We start from the raw sequence: 18,551 nt of genomic DNA, 5'->3' as shown, positions 1-18,551 counted from the left end.
ACGGAGGAGTCTTTTTACATTTTTTGCTTACATTTTCCATTGCAGTATGTAATCTGTGCAGAGGAGAGTGAGGAACAGCGTGTTCCTACTGACGGCACGTTGCTGGGTTTTTATACGAAGCCGTTTCTGCCTAGTAGCAGAGCAGCGCCTCTGTAACTGTGTCAAGCTGCTAATTAATACAGCTGGAGGTATGCCTGCCCCCTGCAGAATGCACATGTGTGTGTTTATGTTCTGTACACAATGTACAGAACACACTTAAAGGTCACTTTTTGTGTCACACACACACACATAATAAATGGAAAATTCAAACAGACTTCATTTAACTATTTAAAAATACATTTTTTAATCAGGTTTTTTAAAGCTAAATCTCTGTTGGTCCTGTTTGACAACATGAAGTAGGCTAAAATACTCCATATTTTAAATATCGTCATAAGCTGAACTCTTCCTGAACTTCCAAACTGTGTTATCTGGGAAAACTGTGGCTCGACAGGAAGTCATTTGCTCACGATTAGCTTCCTGGTTCCTCCACGGTCAAATAAAGTTCTTCACGAGACAGTAACAGGATATCCTGTGTGTGTGTACAGGAAGTGATTTGAGTCAGTGCCAACGACAGAATTAGAGAGTCAAATTTCCAAGATGGATAAGTCAAAAAAAAACAAACAAAAAAAAAACAAGAAAGTTGTGACTCTTTAAATAATTTATTTATTTATTTATTTATGTTGGTTGCTATCCATAATTAATACAGACAAAAGCAATACTTGACTACCAGAATTTATAAATCATATTTATCTCTTGTGAGCATCACAATAAACAGCATATTGAATTATGTACAATGGAAGACAACACATTCAGACTGAGTCAATCCAACTAAAGAACGATCCGTTCAGACACAGAAATGGGAAAAACGCTTCCAGACATGTCAACAACAAAATTCCCAGCAATGAAAAACACTTGGCAGAAAGAAAAAATATTTATATAAAAGGAGCAAAAGAGCTCCAGTTTAATGGGAAAAAAGGATCAATGCAATGTTACATTTGGTTCCATAGTTGTAAACTATTTTTGATTCATGTCAATATTGCATATGCCATTAGGTAAAGTGTGTCAACAAGGCAAATAGATCTCTATAATAAAATAAACCACGTTTTTTTTTTTTTGTTTTATATAATCAGACTGTGAGGGAGAAAAGCATACAATACACTGTACAGACCCAAAACAAACCCTCCCGTTTTAAAAATCTGTAGCCAAAGTCTTTACACAGGAATAGCATTGCAACCTATAGGTCAAATCTAAGAATACAATATTTTAGGTAAACTCTTTTCTATTTACACCATATATGTACAAACTCTAAAGATAAATAGATACCATAAGTTAGCTTGGTACAGCTCCAATGTTATTTAACACTTTCAAAACCATTTAAAATGTGCGGTGGTCCCGCAAAAATCAGCGATACATTCAGACATGTAAAAGTTTTACAATCTACTGTACATCTAAGGGGTTTGAAGCCAGTTGGTGTCGGCACAGAAGAGTTCAAAAAGACAGCAGTCGTAATAAACGCCGATAAAAACTGTTTTCAAATACCGTAGCAACCATTTCTGGAGGATTGCTAATTTGACTTCCTGCCATTATTTGTTTAATTTTAATTCAAAACTGGAGAAATAATGAATTTTTCTGTGACTGGATGAAAATGGAGCAATGTAATACGGCACTCAATTAAAGACAGTTTTCACATTTACTAGTACAACCTAGTAGTTTACAGCAGCTAACGTTAGCTATTGCTAGCAAAGCTGTGATGGATGTACAGCAGTATACTGAGGCAGTTTGCTTTATGCTACATGTTAGCATTCATCAATATGCTCAAAGTTTTCACTTTAGATATATTTTTAAACTATTTGATAGTTTAGAAGCAAGAAAATATTAAGCTAATTTCATTACAGTCAAGAGTTTTGTTAGCTAACAGTTGATAATGTTAGCAAAGGCTCAAGGTAATTCACCAATTCGTACCCGATTTCGCACGCAAGTTGCCATTTTCTTTCATTTCTTACCAGCAAAATAGCAGTTTAATTTTCATATTTTTTTATATTTTTTGACAGCAGCTAGCTAAAAGTTGGTAATATTAGCAAAGGCTTTTGGGTAAGTCAAACCGCCTCCTTCCATTTGTACTATGATTAAATACTTCAGTGATTTATGTCAATTTCGTCCCAGTTTCCATTGATTGTGGTTCTGGCGATCAAACCAAAAAACAATCACTGACCTGCTAGTTGTACATGTAATTTACAGAAATAATATAATCAAGTTTCCTTACTGTAGATTACTAGCAGTTACAATAAATTATATTTAAGTCATCAGTTGTTAAAGTATTTCCTGGACATCCCTGATGTGGGTACGAAGTGATGCATTACTGGAGATGAACAGCACGCATTAGCTAGGCATCACCATTTTTTACACATTTAAAGTCGTTAAATAGTAAAGTTTTCTCTTGCCACGAGCCTCCATGATGGTGCTACTGTTTAACTTTTTCCTTCAATACTTTTAGGTTAAGCCGCCTCAACTGTGCCTCCAATTTTTCGTAATGTTGAGATTGCGTTGGCTCTCCCCTTCCGTTGTCGTCTCAGCGTTACAGTTGTACAGTCAAGTGATATCACAGCAGGAAGGCCTGCGTCGACCCGAACAACAAGCCTTTGGTTTGAAGGTAGGAGTGTGTGAGGTTTTCAGGCTCAAGTGACTGAGGAACAGTGCCTGGTGTTATTATTATTATTATTATTTTTTAGGATTTCAGCTAAGTCACGAAAAGACATGCATAAACATTTAGAAATATATTTTTACTAGTCCAATATGATTGGACAAAAAACATAAAATTGGTGAAATTATCCGTTAAGAAAATACTTTAATCAGCTCTCAAGCAGCCAAACTGGTTCTGTACATTTCAGAAATAATATATTTAATGGTAAACTATGCATTTTGCTTTCCACAAGATAATAATAATATAGAGATGTAGGTCTAAACAAATATACCCCAATAGAATATTTATCTCTTATTTCATAGAAAACATAAGGACAGTATACACATTAAGGCATCGGGTAGGTCTTATCAAACATTCATCATCCAAAAAATAAATAAAACATCTAATGTGTACTACTATATATACTTATATATATTTATTTTTTCTTGTTTTATGTACTCAGTGTACCTTGGTATTCCATCCCTGCAGAGTGCAGCAGGTTTGACGGTTCTCAGAAACAAACACTTGCACACTAAATCTACCCTCAAGTAAATAAACGGTAACTTGGTACCATTTGAGCTTTGTTATTGTCTGACTATCTTCGCTTCTGTGCTTGTGCCAAAATTTAGGTCACAGGAGAAATGGCCTCTCAAAGTGCAGGGAACACGAGACGTACCAACACACATCCGACATACACACACACACACATACACACACACACACCTGTACTGCCTTCAGCGATACACTGCATGCATAGACGGTGACCTGCTTTTTTCAGAGTGTGTGCAAGCAGGCGGCTTGTGATGCTGATGGGTCCCACACAGTCTTTTCGGGTCACGGAGCCCGACGAAGGGGCAAAAACAAAACAAAAAGTCTGTTGTTTTTTTCTTCTTCTTTTTCTTGCTTGTTTTTGTTTTGAGCAGCAGGTCGAGACGCCAAAGCCGAGGACAAACGAAGTCCTTCAGTCTGGAAGAGACGAGAGAAAGAGGAATTTAATGAAAACTTTCAACAAAATCAACAATTCAGGAAATATAAACAGAAACTTAAACAATACTAGTGTCTGCATCCAGGTATGACAAGGTTTTAAAAAGAAATTTCTAAACGTACAGTGGCCCTCCCCCCACCTGTTGCTGCTTATATAGGTAGTAAGTGTAAATAGGGCAGGATTTAAATTAAATTTTATTCTAGATAATCCAAGTTGTGAGGTTTTACTATCACCTGGATCGGTTCATCCATAAACTATATACATCATAAAATATTCTTTATTCATTAAATTTAAACCATATTTTGGCTTAATTATTTGCATCAAAAACAAACCAACTATAAATAAATGTTATAGATGGAATAATCATTACAACGTGAGAACATCTAACTCTTGTTTTTTTCCCCATCTCAACCCAGTTTGCTCTCATAAACAACACTGGCGCCAATTAAGCGGACCTCTGAGACGGCAGACGAAGGAGCGTGGAGGGAACACAGTGTTGCTCTCGTACTGTACAGCGTGAACCCATTCACAGAGTCAGATTGTTTTTCATGCCACAAAAAAAAAACACCATGTTTCTGTTAAATATCGGGAACAGGAAGTTCTGGACGCCTTTTTTTATTGCATTTGTGGATCTGTCATTTATCCCTCCTGACAGGAAGTGTTTTAAATGTGCATTTATAAGAGGGGAAAGAGTTTTTTTTTTTTTTTTCATCTAAAGCTAATGCACCAGCTGTTTCCTCTTTACATGTCTGTGTGTGTTGGAGAAGAAGGCTGCTGCTCTGCAACACTCGTATAATTACATAACCTGGGATGTAGAGCGATGGAGGGTGGGGAGAGGGGGTCTCGTGTCGCTCCGCTGCCCTTGTTGCCATGGATACTGAGCAGGAGGCCAGGCAACAAGCAGCAGCATCTGTGATATGAAGTGTTCAGACACAAACTCTGCGTTTAGCAGATGTTCATGCAGGGTTTGGTCACGTGCGAGAGGAGGCTGAGCGGACGGAGGAAGGGTTGGAGAGGAGAGTGAAAATAAAGTCGTGTGGAACAGAAGAGATGCTGCACATTGCCAATCAGCAGGCTGAAAAAACACAATACCATTTATTGTTGCTTCAACATAATGAACCGTTCCTACAATAGCAAAGGGAAGCAAATCATTTTGAAAATCGCCTTTATGATATTTCAAATTTATTGCCTTAGTCTGCTGCATGGAGCATAGAAAAATTAGGTGCTGACCCTCCCCCACATGTTGCTGACCACTTTTTCCTCGTTTAAAAGAATGGCAAGTTCAACAGTTTTTACAAAAAAAAAAAACAAAAAAACAACAAAAACAAAACACAAACAAACCTGGCCTAGACACCGAAACATGAAAATAAAAACAATATTCACCAGGTGCTTGTTCTATATTTTCATTACATACATATATCTAAATCATACTGTAGATATTTTTTAAGCTAAATATAATGAAACACAGTTATTTATTATTTCTTTTTAGGTCTGTCCCGATAAATTGTCCCAGAACTTATCGCGATAAACAATAATATTGTAGCTTAGAGATCATTTTCAAGCAATATGATCTTCAAAGATTAATAGACTTTAAATTCTAATAAACATTTAACACTTTAAGTGGAAGACATTTTAAATATGCAAAATAAATAAAACAGAAGCAACAAATAAAATAATTTATGACATCTCCTTCAAAAATGATCAAATCACCAGACAGGATTTTTATCATCCAGTTTTTGGTAAAAAGAGAGAAAAAAACAGAAAAATTATAAACTTATTTAGCAATTAATTGATTTATTACTGTGTTTCATTTTGTTGACCTAATATTAAGTAAAATCTTGCATTTCTGAGGCAGCGTGTGTGTTTGATGATGAAACTCAGTGAGCACATGCTCACACCTTGCGTTGCGTATTCCCCAGCTGCTGACCGGTGGCGGCTCTCGCTGATCAATCCCCCCATCCCCCAACCATCTAATCCCGCCTGCAGAGGCTGTAATCTACTCTGGAGCCGCGGCCGGCTAAATGTGGGGAACGCTGGCCACGCAGTTAGCGCTTCTGTCTGGAACATCCCGGCCTAGTTTAGCGCCCACCTCCCTCCTCTCACCTCTCCACCACACACACATAAACACACACACAGACACACACGCGTACGCGCCGCCTGGAAACTCTGACACCAGATCCTTTGGGGCTACGTGCGTATGTTTGTTCTCCATAGATCATGTAACATGGCATTTCTGGATTTCCACCGGTGGCTCCACGAGCCGCCTGTCGTCATGCCAACAGCACCATGGAAGTAAATAAACTGTTTAGCGGGTGGTTTGTTTGTATTGATTCATTTTTACGTCGATACAAAGCATAACAAAAGCCAAGTGATGGGGAAAGTTTACGACAAAATACACACATTTAACCTAGAAATTTATTTCACTGTACTCTCAAGATGACATTTGATGCATTTTGATATTATAAAAACTAACAAAATTGGATAAAATTGAATCAAATTAATGATTGTATTTAACTCCCTTCAACTAAAGTAATGATTTTAGGTCTGAAACAAGAAAAAAAAGCATAAATCTATTTGTGAAAAATATAAAAAAGAAAAAAAGAAGAGAGGCTTAAAGGTGGATTACAAAAATTAAACAACTTTGCAGATACAAAATTTAAAAAAATTAAATTTCTGAGTTAATTTATTCCCTAATTTTTTGTTTTATTTTTGAATTTTTTACATTTTAGGATATAAATATGTTAAAAAAATTAAATAGAAAAAAAAGAAACAAGATGTTACTATATAATTGGCAGGGCCTTATTTCACCCACAGTACACAGTGTACTGAGCCACTTCCTGTTTGAGTTAATGAATCTAATGGGGTTAAAGAATTTATTATTATGCTGCAGGTTTAGTACAGAATGTCTCCTCAACTGTGGAACAGGTTTCTCAAGCTGAAAGCTGATTGGCCAGAGCGGGGAAATATACAGGAACAGGAAATGAAGGGAAGCTAGAAAGTCATCACTCACAGACGAAATAAATCAGGAGATAAATAAAGGTGCAAAGAAATGTGCTTGGGCTATTTCTATGTTAATAGAAAAAAGGAGTGTAAATTTCCATGAATAATAAAGGAACTAGACTAGGAAATAATAATTTCCTAGTTTGAGAAGTTGCAAATTTGCTAGAAAAAAAAACTTGAGAATTTTTCATTTTTGAATTTTTTTTTGTTTCTTGAAAATGAATAAGAATAATCTGAAAATTTGTATTTTTCTAGAAAATTTTGTTAACTTGTCAAACTCCTTGTTTTATCCAAAAAAATCTGAAATTAATCTAAAGAATTTTGAATTTTTCTAGATTTTTACTTTTTAAACTAGGACATTCCTTGTTTTTTCCAGATTTCTGAAATTAATCTCGAAAATTCCTTCTTTTTTCCAGAAATTTCTTTCACTTTTTAAAATCACAAATTTGCTTGTTTTTTTATTTATTTATTTTGTAAGATTAATCTCAAAATATGAGTTTTTTCTAAAATTCTTATTTACTTTTCAAAACCAGAAAAGCATTGTTTTTTTCTAGAAATTTTTTCTAGAAAATTCCTGAGATTAATCTAAAAAAGTCCTTGTTTTTTTTTTAAACTTTCTTTGACTTTTTAAAATAAGAAATATCCTCATTTTTTCCCAGAAGTTTTCAGAAATTAATCTGAAAATATCAGAGTTTTTTCTAAAATTTCATTTTTACTTTTTAAAATGAGAAATGTTATTGTTTTTTTCCAGATTAATCTCAAAATTTCTGAGTATTTTCCTAGTATTTTGGACTATTTAAAATCTGAAATTTCCTTGTTTTTTCCCCCTGAACATCTCCTAGATTAATCTCTAAATTTCTGAATTTTTTCCAGAAAATGTCATTTTTCTTAACATGCCGTCATCTCTATATTTCCACATTTCTGGATCACACTCTGCGATGTGTGTACTGGAGCTCACAAATACGTGGAAGACGCTCTGTGCAGCATCCTCTCAGCGATGACATCATTCACGCTACAACCGAGTGGATGACGTCGAGGTTGGGGGTGGGTGAGCGGGATTTGAGAGATGGATGTGGATGTCTCTAATCTGGTTTGCAAATTCCTATCGCACACTCCGTCCATGTTGACGGGGCGCTCTCTGCGACCCGTGGCAGCGGCAGATGGCGGGCTGTCAATGCAGCGGTGTCGATATGTGCATGAGGAATGGAAATTGATTGGGGTGGCAGCTGTTTAACCCCTTCTTCCCTTTTATTTCAACCTCAATGCTCTGGAAAGTGGTCATCTGCCACTCTCGCCATCTTACCGCTTTTTTAAAATCACATCCGTCATCTGGGGCGAAATTCTAAATATTAACATATCAAACTCCAGCAGCTATGATCCGCAGCTGATTGAGATTATCTTGGACGTGGAGATGGAAACAGAGACGGCTGACTTTGCTAATCTGGGTCTGGTACAGAACATCCACCTGGCTGAGCCGCGGCTAGCCACGGCCGTCAATTGGAGAGCAGAAGTAAACACCGCGCTAAGGTCACATGGGTCGAGTGGCACAAACAAACCCTTGCTGACCCCAATGCCAGCCATCTTGAGTCGACATAATAGATGGGAGTTTTTACGTTCATGTGTAAAAACTCACCACTGGACAAAGTGGTGGCCATCTGCGCTCGGTTACGGCTAATTCGTTTGGGGTCCTAGGCCCGGTAATTCACCCAACCAAACTGGATTTTTCATCCGCAAAGGAGTTTAGTTGGAACAAAAAGCTGCAGGGCTTTGGGTCAGAACGCCCAGCGGGACGTCCGGATGCATCAAACCGTCTCCGCGCCAAAAGTCCCAGTAGCAACAGAACGGAGAACCCACTAGACAAGCAATCAACTTGTCATCAGAGGCTTAAATCGGGCCGGAGCAGAACAAGTTTCTTTAAAGTAGAGCCTTAACAAACACCCCTCCTCCAACTGCTCTGTATCCAAAACCATCCTCCATCCCCCCTGCCCTGACTCTACGCCTGTCTTACTTCTGGTAACAGTCTAATGAGGCAGAAGGGCAGCAGAGTGCACGTGCCATCCTGCCCATTATGCACGCATTCACTGGCTTCCTCTCCCACAAGCAGCAAACCGCTGGAAAAACAACAGCCTGCCATAGGTCTGAGGGAGACGGAGTCGCTCTGCATGCGTACGTGCAACACTCCTCATGTATGTACTTTCTTTTCTTCCTCCCTCTCACTCGTCAGGGACAAGCTTTATGAGTGCAGTAAAAATATTTTCACCCTCAAGGAAACATGAGCTGCGAGACATGTCAACCATTTTACCAAAAGCTGCTTTGACTCCTTGTTTTTCTGTATCATAACTGACACGTTACGCTTTTCCAAACATACATATGTTTACAAATCATCTTGTAAACACAATTGATCATTTTATGACACATGCATTCTGTGTCTAGCTTCGATACATTTGACATTATTGTCAATTCTTAAAGTTTTTATGATATTTTTGCAATAACGTGCAATAAAAACACTGTAATTTGCAGTGCTTATGCAGAATATTTTGTTGGTAGGGTTAAGTGGCAGTGAGCAACAACAAGTGGGAGAGGGGCGGTGCTGCTACTGTTATACTGTTGGGAAAAACAACAACTCCTAAACCTTGAGAGAGTAGAAGTGAAGGATTTCAAGCTCAGTTTGCGTCTTATAACCAGAGTTTTCTGCATTCCACCATGTTTACCAACGTCACTGACTGTGCAAATATGAAGAACTAAAGCAATATTTTTCTCCAGCATGTGCTAAAAACAAAGCAAAATTCATTTTGTGGAGAAATAAAAGACACTATTCTAAAAAGAAAAAAAGGGACCTCTTTCATTGAAACTTCTCAGGAAAAGCAAACCATGACCTTCAGTGATATAGTGACCAAGCACTCTCATGTTGGGGTTCAACACACCTCCCCCAAACTCGACCCCGTACGTGCTCACAGGCACTCGCAAGGTCCCCTGGGATGCAGGGGTCAGACCTGTTTATCACCGCCTGCCAGCAGCTCTGATTGGCTCACAGGGATATTCTGGGACGGAGTATTGATCGCAGGACAGTGGGAATGGTGTGAAAGGGGGCGTTTGTGGAGGTCAACACATCCTAATGCCTGTCCAAGTGGAAAAACAACAGCCGGAAATGACATGTCAAGAATCTGCAATTCTTCTCACCAATTAATAGCCAAAAGTTTTGCAATTAATCCCTAATAAACATGAAGAGTTGTGCAGTCGGCTTGCATATTCTTGACATCTGCAGCAGCAGTGCTGCTCTGTTATGGTGCTTGTTTACTTCCAAGCTCTCAGCCTGGTCACGTTTCACCACAGGCTTGCGTTGCGTTCACACGCACCAGGGAAAAGACGGGAACACACAGTTCCGGAGCTCACAGAAGCAGCAGGAAGAATCTAAAGAAGGACTAAAAACGGCCCTTTCGCTTTGTGACGTTCCAACAACATCGTGTTCATTTTTTTTTTTTACAGGCAAATTTTGGAAGCAAGCGCAACCGGTGTTAAGAGTTCGGAGCCAATGAGAAGCTGCTGCTGGAGTTTCCTCCTACTTGTGTGCTTTGAAATCCACAGAGCTACTTTGAAGTCAGAGGAAATGCCTTCAGCCTTTTTTCACTTCACTATGTGAGAACCAGTTGTAGTAGCTGTTTAGTGTAGCATTTGTTAGTAATAAAAACACTTCCATTGGTATAAATGAAAGCCTCGAGTCAATTCATTCTCTACACATACTATACTCTCTAAACAGTCCCCAATTAAACTGATCTCACTTTGCACCAGTTGACTCTTGTGGAAAACTAGACTAAATTAAACCCAAACAACTCATCATAATCATCAGTTTAAATGTTACCAAGATTGGCATGAATCGACCCTCACAGGTGTCTCCAATTGTACCCAACTGTTACTAGAACAAAGAAATATCAAAAGGGCAAAGACCGACCTCCTTACTCACCTTTGGCAGTGGTTGCAGTCTCCTTGAACCCCAAACAGACGTAAGGTGTGTTGTGTAATCCATTGATGCCCCCTTTGCAGCTGCTGGTGGGTTTAAAGCCGACCAGGTCTCCACATTTCTCCACATCCCTGTTTTCTAGTAGGTTCAAGGCGATGTAGTTCAGTCCGTTAGAGTAGCCGGTTGAGCTGTGGCGGGTCACGGGACTGCCATACTCCTCGTCGGAACCCTCACTGCTGCGGGACGAGATGTTCTCCACCGAGCTCGGCCTCTTCACGGCGTCGCCGCGTGCAAATGAGGGAAAGACCGGTGTCACTGTGGCCGTGGAGGAGAAGGTTTCTGAGCTGTGGCGCCTTCGCCCTTGTGGATTGGCCCGGATGACCTTGGCAGAGCGGTCTGGGTCCACGGTTGGGGAAGTTGCTGCTCCAAGCAGGAAGACCCCAATCCGTTCAGGAACACCTTGGTCCTCAAGAGATAGCCTCCTCTCCCTGCAGCTCTGGCTGCTGGAACACAGTGTTCAAAATAGCATGAACATACACAAACATTTTAATAACTTCCTTATGTATTCAGAACACACAAACTTGAAGCCTTTACTATACGCTTTATCCAATTTAAACCATATTTTATTTTCCTAAACGGCTGATTTAATTTTCTTCCCCAGAAAACTGAGCATTTAAGAGGTTCAAGTCTGGACTGAAATAACTTTCACATAATCATTGCATGAGTTTATATCCAGTACACTATGATGTAATATGACCATAAATAATGCTGGAAAAGCTCCACATTTCATCACATACCTTAAGTTCTGAGGAACAAGCTGTGGGGGTGAGCTAGTCATCGCGAATGTCATCTCAGTATAGTCATTTTTCACCTCATCGACAAAGCTTCGGGGGCTTTTCTCACACTCTACATGGTACACAACATCGTCCTCTGAGCAGGGGCATGAGGACAGCTCAGGCAGGGTATCCAGTCGCTCAGCCGGAGTGTCAGCCCCCTTGGGCGAGTGCGAGCCCAGCTCCAGGTTCATGTAGTCTGACAGAGATGACCGCCCTAGGCCCCCGCCGCTGGACCCCAGAGATGAAGACTGGCTCTCTGTGGATACGGTGGACGGTGGGGACGATCTGTTGCTGCTGAAGTCAATGTTGATGTACTCGCCGGGGCTGCGGGGCTCTAAGGGCAGGGGATGCTCATTCATGCTGGGCAGGGTCCTCAGGGTGTCCAGAGACAGCCTGTTAGGTCTCCCCACCCTCCCTCTGTAGGACAGATGATTCTCTGCTCGATGATGCCTGACTGGGGAGGGGACTGAGGGGCTCAGCGGTGATGTTTGAACTGCACACGGCTGCATAACTGAATAATAGTCTGACTCCCCAGTCTTCTGCCTTGAACTCTGTGGGCTCATCAACACGTACTGGCCACGGTCTTCATTCTTGGATGACTGAAGTTTTGCAGGCAGTGTAAGGGAGCCCGTCTGGTAAGCCGGCTTAATTGACACTGGTTCCCCAGTGAGAGGGCTTAAGTAGTAATCAGGAGGGGTCTGCAGAGAGGGTGGGTTTCCAGGTGACATGTTCATGTATTCGCCCTGTCTGTCAGGGCTGTCCATGGAGGATTTGGAGCCGCACCACATTCTCATGTATCCACTGTCTTCCAGAGAGCTGCTACAGGGAGAGTTGGCCTTGTAGCCATTGGTAGCTGCCTGGGGATGCACCCTGGGGTTGACAATCTGCTTTGGTGCTGAGACACACATGGGGCTCATGGGTACATAGTTATCCGTCTTGCCAGACTGAGGTGCTACGCCTGGCGTCATGGGCATGTAGCCATCATCGCCAAGGTTGCTACTGGAGCTCCTGGATGAACCAATTTCTATGTCCCCATAATCCTCAGGATAGCATACTTTGGGTGAAGCAGAGTGGGAGTTTTGCCCGTGGGCCATCCTCATTAGAGTGTACTCATCCAAGGAAGCAGAGGACAATGGAGTCACCACCTTCTGTTGGCGTGGTGTGGTGAGGGAGTGTGTTCGCTTCCTGTATGCCTTGTCACAATTCTGACCCTCGATCCCACAGCTGGACCTGCTGCCGTTAGCCCCCTCCATTAGCATGTAGCCACAGGGGTCGCTCAGGTCACGAGATGGAGGTGTGCTGGACAGGGAGTCAGGAGTGTCACTGCGAGTCAGAGTGAGAAACTTGTGTTCACCTGGGCTGGAGCTGAAATCATCACAGAGAAGGAAGCCAGTGTCGCTGAGGGAGCCAGATATGGAGGCGCTGCAGCTGAAAGGACGTCTGGCTTTGTCTGGAGTGGAGACCCTTGTTCCTCCCCTGGGAGATGAGCTGATGGGGCTGGAGGCAGCAGGAGGAGAGTTGGACATTGGCATTGAACGACTGTGATGGAGATTGGATGCAGACTCCAGTATCCTGCAGGTGCGCCCGTTGCTAAGGGTGTGGGACCTCATGAGATGATTTCCAGAATTGGGACTGGTGGGACTCTCACCTACTGGTATGGACATGGACACTGGTCGGGTTACGCTTCCATCTCCCTCACTGGCCGTCCTTATCCGACAGGAGGTGAACTTCCTCCCTGGGGATGTGGCAGCCACGCTGTCGGTTCTGGATCTCCTCACCAGGCCGGTCTGACTTGGGGGGAGGTTGTTGAGGTTGCGCCGGGTGGGCACAGAGATGGGGTTGGTGCTGGCTGACTGGCTTTTGCTCCTCGGCCTGAATTCAGAGAGCTCCTTCATCGCCTTCATTGCCTCCAGTATGGTTTCATGGATGTTCTGCGCTACCACTGAATCCTCTGCCTGCATCCAGAACTCCCCTGGCCCGGTTACTGCTGATCTGCCCACCTCTATGAAGAAGAAGCTGTCGGAGTGGCCACATCTCCTGATGTTCATGAGTTGGAGGTTGACAGCTGGTGTCTCAGAGTTCAGCTTTACGAAGCTGATGTTTCGGTTGGATAAACACAGCCTGTAGACTCCGGTGAGGTTTCTGATCTGACCCAAGCCTTTGGATTTCAAGTTGACCTGCCACACCTCCTTGTACGTAGCTGTTGCAGGGGTAAGCTGTCCGTAAGTGGTCTCCTCAAACCCCACTAAAGAGGATGTGGAAGCAGGGCTGTCAAACACTTTGCTCTCTGCTATTAAATCAGACAGAACGGTGTACCAGCTCTCCTGCTCCTGCTCGTTTTCTGCAGCCACAGCAAAGTATTCGTCCTTGGTGTAGAGGGCGATGAGGTGCTTGTGTTTGGCATCGGCGCGTTTGTTTACGCACAGACAGGAGTCCAAAGTTATGACGCGTTTGGCTGCGGACTTATTTCTCCATTTCTTCTCGCTTTCATAATACTCCAGCCGTGCGGGACAGCGCTCCGTGGGCTCCCGGAGCACGAAAAAACGCCTGTGGCCGTGTTTCTGCTTCCTCAGGTAGCCGCACTTCTTCACGTCATTCGTCCCATTAGATAACAGGTGTCCTTCCGTCGCCGGAGGACTTGCCATTTCTTCGGAAAAAGAGTAAAAAACTCTCACAGTAAAAAGAAAAGACCGCAAAAGGTTACCCGTTTACTATATTCCACAGCGGACAAGAAAACCCGCTGCGGTAAAAACAACAGAGCAGTGCGCGTAGACCAGTGACTGCTCTGATGCTGGAGAAAAACAACATGTGACGCTGCTGCTCTAAAAACAGAATAAAACACAGAGTCATAGGGGGCGGGGCGTCCTGCAGGAGCAGCAACATAGAAAAAGATAAGAAGAAGCCGCTTTGCAGTCCTTGTACCGTAGGAAAGACACGTCAGCGCGTCCACCATATTGTGATAGGCAAGTTCTCCCAGGAAACAGCAATTTCCTTGTAAAGGTCGTCCTAATAAAAATTTTATCAACCATTATAAAAAACATGACACAATAAAATGCTTAAAATTTACTTAAGGTTAATGGTTTGAAAATATATCAATCCACCACCCTTATTATTATCATTATTATTATTGTTGTTGTTGTTGAGAAGTCGACACTTCTAGCTAGGAGAAATTTGAGGCCTAAGGAGCTAGTCAAATGGAACGTAGTGTCCATGACATTCTTTTTATTTATTAATTTACTTCCTTTTAATTAATTAATTGCTTTTTTTATTTATTTATTTCCTTATTAATTATTTAATTTGTTTATTGTTAATTATTTACTTACTTAGTCATTTATTGATTTATTCATTCGTTCATTCTCTAATTTGAAACTGCTAGAAACGCCAATCACAACATGGCGTCGACAATAGCGGGTAACTGGGGTTGCTCGTGCGGCTTCTACTCTACAAAGTCTACAATCTGCGCATGTCCATCACCGGAAGCCTCGCCGCTTATTGGCTGATTCAACCATTCAAAACAGACAATCCCCCCCAGCCTGCCCCCGCTTTCCCAACGCTTCACTCTCACGCAGAAACAGAAACCGAAGCATCACACGCCGGTGTAAATAACTCCGGTAAATCCCACGGCAAAATGAAAGCGAGGTGCAAAACAGAAAAACACATTCCAGAGGCTTGTTTTGACACATTTGTGAGTCACCTGCTAATCTCGCAGATCAGTTGTTAAAAACACATTCCTGAGTATTAAATGTTGTTTTGAAGTGTGTTGGGAACATTTGGATTAATGAGGATTTGAAATGTGCAACAGAAATTATGCGTATTGATTGTACTCATTCATTTGTAAAGGCCGTGGGACTGTAAACAACCCTGACGTCCCAGTTGTTATATAAGGACTGTTGTGGCCTATTTTTAAACCTGTGGGTATCCCTAACCAACCGGAACATTGTGTTTCCTATTTCAGTCCTTCAGCATCCCTGCTCTAATCTGAAAATTTGGTTGAAGCACTGGTTCAGCCTATTATCCACTTTTTATTCTCTTATGCTTATGCTTGCACTTTGCTGTATCAGTACAAAATGATCCCTCTGAATGAAAAACAGCCATCTCACTCACTGTTCAGCAACTGCGTCAGAGGTTTCAGAGGATGCAGCCATAATCTGAAGCAATGCTGCCATCAGATGGCTGCTGTGTTTCATCCCACATGTGTGCAGGCTAGTTTTCTAATCTGAGCTCCAGGAAGAAGGGTGGTATTTTTGTTTACTATGTGGATCACAAAGACAGAGTAGCTGTGAAATGACTGCTTTGAGACATCTGCTCATCAGATCATCCTGGTAATTAAGTCAGTAATTCCGTCCATGATCTCCAGGATCATGAAATCATATCCATGTAGGGATTGTTTTTATTTTTGTATTAATCCCCCAACAAGCAGATTACACCTCAAACTCCAAGGTGTCAGAGTGAAGAGGGTCTCAGTGTCCTAAAAAGCAACAACCACAAATATTCTCCAGATTAAGGCTAATCCTGACTAGTCCCAATCACTATTGTTCTCAAAGTTGGACTCCTGCACCTTTTTTGTTTTTGTTTTGCACAGGAGTTAATTTAGAAGGACTCAACCTCTGCTCTGCAGCAGTATGTGTTTTTGTAAAAGCAAAACCGTAAACATGCAGGATAAAGTATCAAATTCAGTCAAAAAAAAAAAAATTAAGATCCAAGAACCAGAGAAAAACAAAGCTAAAACAATAATGGCATATATTTAATACATTTTTTTTGTTGGCTTCCTGTCTGCCTGAGCCCAGACTGGAAATATGTGTAATCAGATTTTATACTGATGATACATAAAAATGTTGACCCAAATCAGTTAACTACACTTTAGGCCTTACTTAGGCCATTTGATCAACCTAAATTATCATTTAGACATCTATATGATGCTGACTTTTCATCTTTCTTTCATAAAAACAGTATGAAAATGTGGATTAGATAGTTGTGCTTGTTTGTTTAAAATATCTGTGCAGAATTTCTCCAACACTGATAGTTGTTAGTGCTGTAACAGTTAAAAAGAATTTAAATTTTAATTTAGTTTCAACATATGAGAAATTCAGATGTTTTCCTTTGCTCAAAAAATACAAAAGACAAATCAAATTACTCTCAGAATAAAAATATTTTACAAAGAATATTGTTAAATAAATTAATATTTTGGATATTTTCTTTCCTTATAGAAGTTGAGTTTTTTTTTTTTTTTTTACTCCAGACCAATTGTGGCTAAAAAAAACAACAACAAAAAAACAGACTTCTGCTTGTGGCAATACTGACATCTAGGGGCAAAAAGACAAGAAACACATTTTTTTAAAATCCACTCAAAAATAAGAGCGATATTGAATTTAAAATTTTATTCTGTATTTTATGATTTATTGTGATAATACGGATCCCTCCAGGGGACATGGGGATTTATTTTTCTTTTGCGTCCCCTCGCAATAATCTCAGTAGATTATTGCGCACATTCAATTATAATTGCGCATAATTGAATATGCGCAATTATGTGCATATTCAGTTATGCGCATAATTGAATATCATAAGCCTTTCTTATGGTGGCCGCCGCACTTTCTGCTTTAATACAAAGTTATGTAAGGTTTTTCAATACATGTCAATCTCTCGTTGTGAAATATCTGACGTTTTATATCTTTTTCTTTAGTATAGAAAGGCACAATAAACCTATGATATAAATAGAAACTTTGCATAAGTAGGAAAGAAATAAAAAATACATCCAAACTAAACTATTTGGACTACTTCTGAGTTATTATCGCGGGGTAATAAGTCATTGACAGTTTTGATTGTGTCTCTTTTGTGTTCGTAATCTGAATGTTTTAAAGCAGTGGTCCCCAAACTTTTTCCTGTGAGGGCCACATAACTTTTCCCTTCTCTGGTGGGGGGCCGGAGATTGTTGACGGGGGTTGGTGGGGTGCGTTTCCCAATTGATTTTTACCCAGAAAGCACATGGGCAAAACCCATGAGTGAAACTGTCACTGGGACTGACTAGTATATATTCCACTGAGGGAATGTAACTTTAACATATTAATTTCTCATGTTAACATAAAGGCTCGTTTTGAAGTATAAGCTGCTACTTACTTACAGGCATTTCTTCGAAGAATTCAACCTGGAATGCGGCGTTCATAACAGACACGTACGTTCATCTGCTCTACCGCTAGCAAACAACCGTACTGATTAAATAACATAAAAGTCAAGCAGTTCCCTAAAAGTCCAACAGATGGCAGCAATGCTGCCCACAGTTTACAGGACACACCTCCAGCTAAAGAGCCCCCTGGTGGTTGAAGAAAAATCCACATATAAACCGGAAAATACAATAAATGAAAAAAAATCTTTATGCTCTCTGGTATTGTTCAGGGGGCCGGACCAAATGTGGAGGCGGGCCGTAGTTTTGGGACCCCTGGTTTAAAGGGCTGCTTTCTGATTCACACCTGACTAGAGCTGACTCACCTGAGGCTCCGCCCCCTTCCAGGTGATATTAAACACCTTTACTTCCTTGTTTTCCTCTCTGTTTCCATGGTGATCTGAACTGTGAAACTCTGAGTTCAGATTTGAATTTTTCGGTTTTCTTCTCACTTTTCAGCTCATTTCAAGCCAACATTTTATTGCGGGAAATCGTTTCAGGAAAGAACCAGAAGATTCAGGAATATTGGAGTTGTGACTGGAACCGACATGAACACTGAGCCCCCAGAGTGCCCCCTGCAGGATCTGCTGCACCATTAGCCAGACAGAAATGACAGTTTTATAAAGTTATTATTCTAATTCTATAGATGATTTAATTAATCAAGTTTTGATTGAAAAAAAAAAGTTCTCATCAGGTTTTGAGATCAGCGTTTCTATGGGACATCCAGTTCTAAACTGGTTAAACTGGTTTCTGTGATGGAAGCTGAAGTTTCTCTGCAGTTTCCAGTAAATGATCTTTTTATCTGTGGAGCTTTGAGGAACATTTTCCTGTCAACAGAAGAAGAAGCAGCAGAGAAAAGAGGTTTGAAGTGTCTTTATGATTCAAAGCTGAACTGA

At 40.9% G+C, this 18,551-nt stretch overlaps 1 protein-coding gene across 2 annotated transcripts; it reads right to left on the bottom strand.

Moving 5' to 3' along the window:
- Positions 1-723: 723 nt before the first annotated feature.
- LOC103155838 (insulin receptor substrate 2-like) lies at positions 724-14,316 on the bottom strand. 2 transcript variants are annotated; one of them, XM_007577691.2, is made up of 3 exons: positions 11,460-14,316; positions 10,666-11,162; positions 724-3,685 (listed from the first exon to the last, which is right to left on the bottom strand). In XM_007577691.2, exons 1-3 carry the CDS (start codon positions 14,141-14,143, stop codon positions 3,681-3,683), a joined length of 3,186 nt encoding a protein of 1,061 aa, XP_007577753.1. In that variant the 5' UTR covers positions 14,144-14,316; the 3' UTR covers positions 724-3,680. The 2 variants fall into 2 exon arrangements, with proteins under 2 accessions (XP_007577753.1, XP_007577751.1); XM_007577689.2 differs by having other exon boundaries at positions 10,666-11,165; positions 11,460-14,315.
- Between the last annotated feature and the right edge of the window lie 4,235 nt (positions 14,317-18,551).

Source organism: Poecilia formosa, unplaced genomic scaffold (genome assembly GCF_000485575.1).
Source record: "Poecilia formosa unplaced genomic scaffold, Poecilia_formosa-5.1.2 Scaffold451, whole genome shotgun sequence".
In the NCBI taxonomy this organism is placed as follows: Eukaryota; Metazoa; Chordata; class Actinopteri; order Cyprinodontiformes; family Poeciliidae; genus Poecilia; species Poecilia formosa.
Note: the sequence above shows the minus strand (reverse complement) of the source record. Positions and strands in the feature narration are given on the sequence as shown.